We start from the raw sequence: 6,467 nt of genomic DNA on the forward strand, positions 1-6,467 counted from the left end.
GCGCGTCTCCAGCGCGTTTAATTGGCCATATCTCTTTAACTTGCAGACAGCATACCCCCGCTCTCCAATTAATAGTCTGCTAACGTCAAAAACAGTTGACCATTGTTTTATGGGCTTTGTGTTTTTTCTCTCTCTCACTCTGTCTCCCTCTGTCTCTCTCTCTCTCTCTCTCTCTCTCTCTCTCTCTCTCTCTCTCTCTCTCCAGGGCGGTCAGACTTGAATAGGCGCCGGTCTGCTCCAGTCCACCTCTACACAAATACCTCAGTGGAACTTGTGTGGAGCTTCCAGAGTAGAGAGCACAGACCCCTAGACGCGCCAGGCTCGCGCGTACATACGCTCGCCATTTCATCGTCTGAAACTGTTTGAAATGCCTGAATCATATTTTACCCATTATGTTAACACCTCTGGAGCCCCGCAGCGAGCATGTGCGTAAACACTGGAGATGAATGTGCGTGGCCTCTTTCGCTCTCTCTGTCTCTCTGTCTCCCCTCTCTCTCTCCGGCTAAGACAAATGAATGCCAGTTCTGTGGAGGCGCTTGAGGTATGTGTTGCGCATTACGCAGCGTAGTAAATCAGCCCTTTCTAAAATCACTGTGACGGCGTGGAGCGTCAGGCAGTCCACACAGAGCCACTGAAAGTTGGACTTAGTGCAGTTAGTAACTCCACTCCACTTCGGAGTCCCAGCGTCCACGCTGCAAAAAACGAGTCAGCCATCGTCTTAACTTATTTTTCATATAACGTGGCTCCGTTTCACGTGTTTCCAATTTTAGAATAGTGATTTGAAAAGTGTTTCTGGATGAAATGAGATTACTTTGAGACGTCTCTAGAGAAAATCCCTTTAAATTAAATACACTCAGAAACCAGTGAAATGCACTCAGCTCTTCCCTTTGCGAGGAAAGATTTTATGAGACAACATGTTCAGATGATATTTTTTACAGTGTACACGCCCCCCTGGATATAGACACTCGTTGTAAGCAACATGGCTTGACACTAATACATGTTGAAAAGATAGACTTTATTGCTAAAACGTGTAACCATAACATGTACACTGATATGTTTTTTATTCATTTATTTATTTTTTTGTCATTTTTAGAAATATTCAAGTAGACATCTCCCATATTTTTTTCTGGTATACTCTGCTATTCTCTTTCCTTATGCTCTATACTCACAAATCGTTAAAATAATAAATAAAACGTACAGATTTGTTTATTCCTACAATACTATGTATTCCAAAAAAAGCTGAGTTCACGCCTTTATATATATCTTTAACCTCAACTTCTTTTTTTACAATTTAATTATTATTGATATTAATATTATACAAAAACTCTAGGCAGCATTGCAGTGAAATAACAGTCAGCATCAATGTTCAGTTGAAAAAAAAAAAAAAAAAAAAAAAAAAAAAGAGTTCACCTCTTGGAGAAGTGTAGCATATGCGTTCCATCTTCAATGTCTCATAAAAAATATCAAAAAAAAGCTCTTCCATCTGAAGTGCTCCTGTTCCCCCCAAAAAAACCAACGTTTCAGGGTTGAGAATAAAATATGGTCCTGGTTCAATTAGAAAAAATAGCTGCATTTTTCTTAAATATGTACAATGTTGGTATTTCACTTAAAATGCTATATAAAAAAATAGATTTGCTATGGTGCCCACCTCTGTAGAGAGTTAACAGTGCAATAGAAACCGTATTTCCAGTCCACCCCCCCCCCCGTCGACCACCACTACTTCCTTAGAGAAGATCAGCACGAGCACTTGCACTCTGAGATGATTGGGTATTGCACCTGTATCCACGTACAGTATTTCTGTCTTAGAAAGCCTTGACAATACCACCGGAGGAAAATCTTGTTGATTGACTTGACGGGTTTGCAAGACATCCCCTCGGGGAAGGAGCACGAGCGCTCAGAGAAACAGTTCCCCTCCTTGATGTAACGTGGCCAGAACCTCACGCCCAAATCCTTCCAGGTGTACACCACGGGGCAGTGCGTATAGGTCCACAGCCACTGCAGAAATTTCCTACGGGCTTTCTTGCCCACTTTTACCCGCTTTCCATAGGGGGTCTCTGTGAGGTCCAGCTTTTTAATCTCGTTGGGCATGGGCCCCTGCGGCTTCACCTGGTTGTCTGGCGCGGAAAGGTTCACCAGCATGGGCGAGCTGATGGACATGAAGTTGGGGTCAAAGTTACTGCCGAGCTTTTTCCTCAGAGTCCTCTCGGCCAAGTCCTGCTCCCGGGGGTCGTACTCCGGGTCGGGGTCCTCCTTCAGGTCAGGCACGGGGAGGTGATCACTGGGCGATGGACGGAGGCGTAGGTAATGCTGGGAAACTCCAAGGTGAACGCACAGCAGCACGTAAACGAGAAGCGTTTGTGAGAGGCCCATTATTCCTCCTGTTCTGCGCACCGGCTCTTCTCACGTGAATAATATTCAGTTCTTTTCCCGGTTGCTGTGTTCTCTGCAGTGACCTGCCCGGGGCTTCATAAATAGTAGAAGTTCAGTCACCAGCAAGGCGATACTTTTAATAGACCACGGCGGGTTTGAATGACATGGAGCGGAGTGCTTTGCTTTTTAGGGCTCCTTCAACTTTGCAATTTGCCCGCCGATGCAACTCTGCGGCGCGAAGCGGTGCCCCTGCTTTACAGAAAGCGTTAAGTCTAAACAACAACAACAACAAAAATAAAGCGCAAAACAAAATGGGGAAAAACTCTAGCCTATTCTCTCTCTCTCTCTCTCTCTCTCCTGCCTCACCCCGCTCCTTGGATTCACTTTGGGTTTCTTTCGGTTGTCATGGTTACCCCGGGGACTCGAAGCCACGACGAACTGTCTACACTGGATGACAGCGGCCGAGGCGAGAGCTGCATGGAATGAAGTGTTTTCTAAAGAGACAGAATAGATCCGGAGCGTCCCGAGAGAGAAGGGCGCACAAAAGAGTACTTCACCAAGTTTTAAATGTCACGCGCCCGGCAATGAGGGCTGCCTTGGCCAATGTTATTTTTACGCACGGCTTTTATAAACGTGGTTTCTCTTAACGTCGCCTGACGCTCTCAGATTTGACAAGGTCCCCAGGGCGCACAGTCCGTGGACTGTGGAAAAAACAGTGTGCAAGGCAGTCCTCTTGTATTCCAGCCGTCGATATGTGCACTTTTCCTGAAAATGTCCAAAAAAACTTAAGAGGAGCCTTGGGATAAAATCTCAGTTTATGAAATAACAGCCATTTATCTTTCCAGAGGATGTTCCAAAAGCACAGAGCAGTTTTATTTTACATAAAAGTCTCAGGTTGTAATATCCCCACTGAACTCTTGGCTGTGCATGTAATAAGAAGAAAAAAAAAAAAAAAAAAAAAACGGTGAAAAGAGGCTTTACGGCAATTTGCAGTGTCAGTGCATATCAAATGCAAACTGCAGAAAGCCAGTAAACGCTGTGAGTTCAGAGTTCCTCGCAGTGTGGCATCGCTGAATCCTCTCAGAAAAGCTCCAGATCGCAGAGTCGCTGCATGACGAGACAGTCCATAATCTGGAGCGTTTTTGCCCGGTCGGTGCAAGCGGTCAATTCCTGAGGGAGCGTCTCTCCTCCTTTGATAACTGCTACAGAAGCTCCTACTGAGTCGCTCCTACTTCAGGAGTCTGAGAGACTTGGCGCTGGAGCATTTCTTTGCTTAGGCACACTGTGTGTGAGTGTGTCTGTAGCGAGTGGTGCTCAGTCCCAAGTTAAATATCCCCCTCCGACGGTACAAAGTGTCAGAGGGGCCTGCCCACCCCGGCCACTTTCACTATGATTGACAGCCCCCCCCCACCCACCCGGGCTACCCCCTCCCCTCACAACGTGGAAAATATCAGCCACAATGACAAGGATCAACTGGGTCCTAAAGCCGTATTTTATGCCGTATTAGAAAGTAATATTCCACGACATGAGTAGCGCTGTGCATAGAAGCGAATTTCTTTCTCCCACAGACTTTAATTGTGATGGCAAATGCTCTCTTTTGCGACTTTCATCCGCAGCGCGTCTGGGATGCACTAATAGGTTCAATGCGCTGTCAATATTCCGCCGAAGCGTTTTAAGAGTTTCCTTGGCTTGAACTTTCCCATGAAATTGATGGGAAACGTTTGGTAGCTCGTCTGCGGAAAAGGGGCATCACATTCCACCTTTGTTCATCGGGATTTGGGTCTACACAGGAATTGGCCCGTTGAACTCAGGGGTCACAAAATAGGCGCATAATTAAGGGCTATAAATGGTCATGGATAACTAAGCGGTACCTTTCCCATGCTAAGCAGTCATTATGAGAAAATCAGCAGCCATGCTGAACTTTTTCCTTTTGCTTGAACCATGTTGATCCTCCTATAGTGAAACTTGAAAATCATCCAGACAAGTTAAATTCAAGAGTATCATATTGAAGTATTTAAACATTTTGTTCAGCCTGCACCAACTTGAGTTGATATTAAAATACTGTCTTTTTACTTCAAGCAGATGGTGGTGAAGGTGACCTGCAGTTTGACCAACTCTTACAGTTTTTCAAAAAACCTAAAAGAAAAATCAAAACTAGTTACAGGCTACTCGTTATATAATTCAAATCAGCACAAAAAGGTAGTTTAACTTCGCCTAAATGAGTTTTACCTTGACTCTTGGTGGCTGTATTTATCCTGTGCAGTTTGAATAGGCTGTCATTGTGCTTGTCTTTTGTAGCGGTCACTAGAGGGCGTAGATCCAGCACGGTGTGGACGTAAAGCCAGCGGCTCCCCAGACTCCCTCCCTCATTGTTTGACTACTCATGTTTGAGTGCATGAGGAAGGAATGTTCACTCATAGTTACTGCTCACGAGCTTTGTGATCAAACAGCTAAAAGACAGTGTCGGAGGGGGGGGGGTATGATGCCAAAAATAAAGTAATTAACCTGAATTATCCTCAATATGAGTGTACCATGAAAACTAACTTCTATTGAAGGATAGAATAACTTTTATCAGAAGAAATGCTCTATTTTCTCACAATTAAGAGAATTCGCTCTCAAACTTAACTCCATTAACCACGTGGAAAGAGCTGACAGCCGTCTTCTGCCTCCTGAATCCCTGACGACCCCTCCAACATGCATGCAGACGCAAAGTCATAATGTGGTTAATGATTAGGATGCCAGTGTAGACAGGACTCAGTGGGCAGCGGGGACAGTAAGGCTGAGCTGGCTACTGTAGAACTGGCCGTTTCCATTGTCCTCGTCCGCAGGTCTTTGGGGTGGTGGACTGAGAGAGAAACCCCATGCAGGGAGAAGCACTTCCCTTCCTCCTATAGTCTCAAGCACTAATACTCGAGCAGCCCAGCAATCAGTCCACCCCCATCATCTCCTGGCTAATTATTGGAGATAAAGACAAGGAGAGGAGAGAGGAGGGGACCGGTGAACACAGTGGGGAAGGGTGGTGGTGGTGGTGGTGATGTTGTGTAAGTAGGGGGACAAGGCAGAGAAGGTGGTGATGAAGATGGTGGTGGTTTCAGCAAAAAGAAGAGGGAGGAGAGGAGGGGGATTGGCGGCCGTGGTGGTGCCGGATGGCAGTTTGCTGTGGAATGGCTAATTAAATAACGACATTAAAGGACCCCGGCTCGCTTTAACGAAGCCAGTCAACCTCTGACTAGTGGGGCTGGGGTGCTGGGCCGGGGGTGGGACGCACCACGGAGGAGAGAGGTGGGACTGGTGCTGAAAATTGGGCTTGTATAACAAGGGGACTTAGCTCTTTGGTTTTGCAGTGATTGTTCACGCTCCCTTAGGTCTCAATAGGGCGCATGTGAGGGTGCGCTGGAGGGGGGGCGTGGAGGGCAGCCCTTAGGCACAGATAGGACCCCCTTCTCCTCCTCTGCTATGAATGCTATACACACATACACACCCACACGTAACACATGCAAACACATACACACACTGACACCCCCACAGCTCTATACAAATGCCTCTACCCAAGGTCCAGACAGGAGCTTATCCAGTGCGGGGGCACAGCAAGGGGCAAGCCTGGCCAGACTGGCTGACTGTGCCCACTGGGGACTGGTAGAATGGCACAGAGGGGTGGATGGAGACGGACAGTTTGGGGAGGAGAGGGAAGACTAAACAGGAGAGACTCAGGAACTAAGACAAAAAAGAAAAACAACCTCTACCAATTGGAGCCGGACCAACTAAACTCAGCATTGTTTTTGAACTTCATATCTTACACCGTTAAGGTCAGAAGATAAGGAAAGTTGAAGAATTTGGCACGGTGCGTTTGCTACTCGGAAATAGCTTAGTACCGCTCTGAAATCCCCGAGCCGTCCTCCCTTCAACCTGGAGCACGTCTCATAATTAGTTTTGTGTTGTGGCGTCTCCAGCAGAACCGACTCTGTTGGATCTTTGGCAGGCTGACAAATGTGAGGACCAACCGGAGCCTGAACAGTTTTGTTTTGTGAGCTATATTTTTAACTCCGTATTTCCAGTAATCCTGAGATTGGAACCACAGCATATTTGTTTCTATTATA

The 6,467-nt window shown here is 46.3% G+C and overlaps 1 protein-coding gene across 1 annotated transcript; it reads right to left on the reverse strand.

The window, feature by feature from the left end:
- Positions 1-996: 996 nt before the first annotated feature.
- On the reverse strand, positions 997-3,677 carry nog2 (noggin 2). The gene has a single exon (XM_069691517.1). The coding sequence runs from the start codon at positions 2,368-2,370 to the stop codon at positions 1,735-1,737; it is 636 nt and encodes a 211-aa protein (XP_069547618.1). The 5' UTR covers positions 2,371-3,677; the 3' UTR covers positions 997-1,734.
- Positions 3,678-6,467: the final 2,790 nt, after the last annotated feature.

Source organism: Brachyistius frenatus, unplaced genomic scaffold (genome assembly GCF_029030835.1).
Source record: "Brachyistius frenatus isolate BFR_SWC_R1_liver_20210118 unplaced genomic scaffold, ASM2903083v1 Contig_11, whole genome shotgun sequence".
Taxonomy (NCBI): domain Eukaryota; kingdom Metazoa; phylum Chordata; class Actinopteri; family Embiotocidae; genus Brachyistius; species Brachyistius frenatus.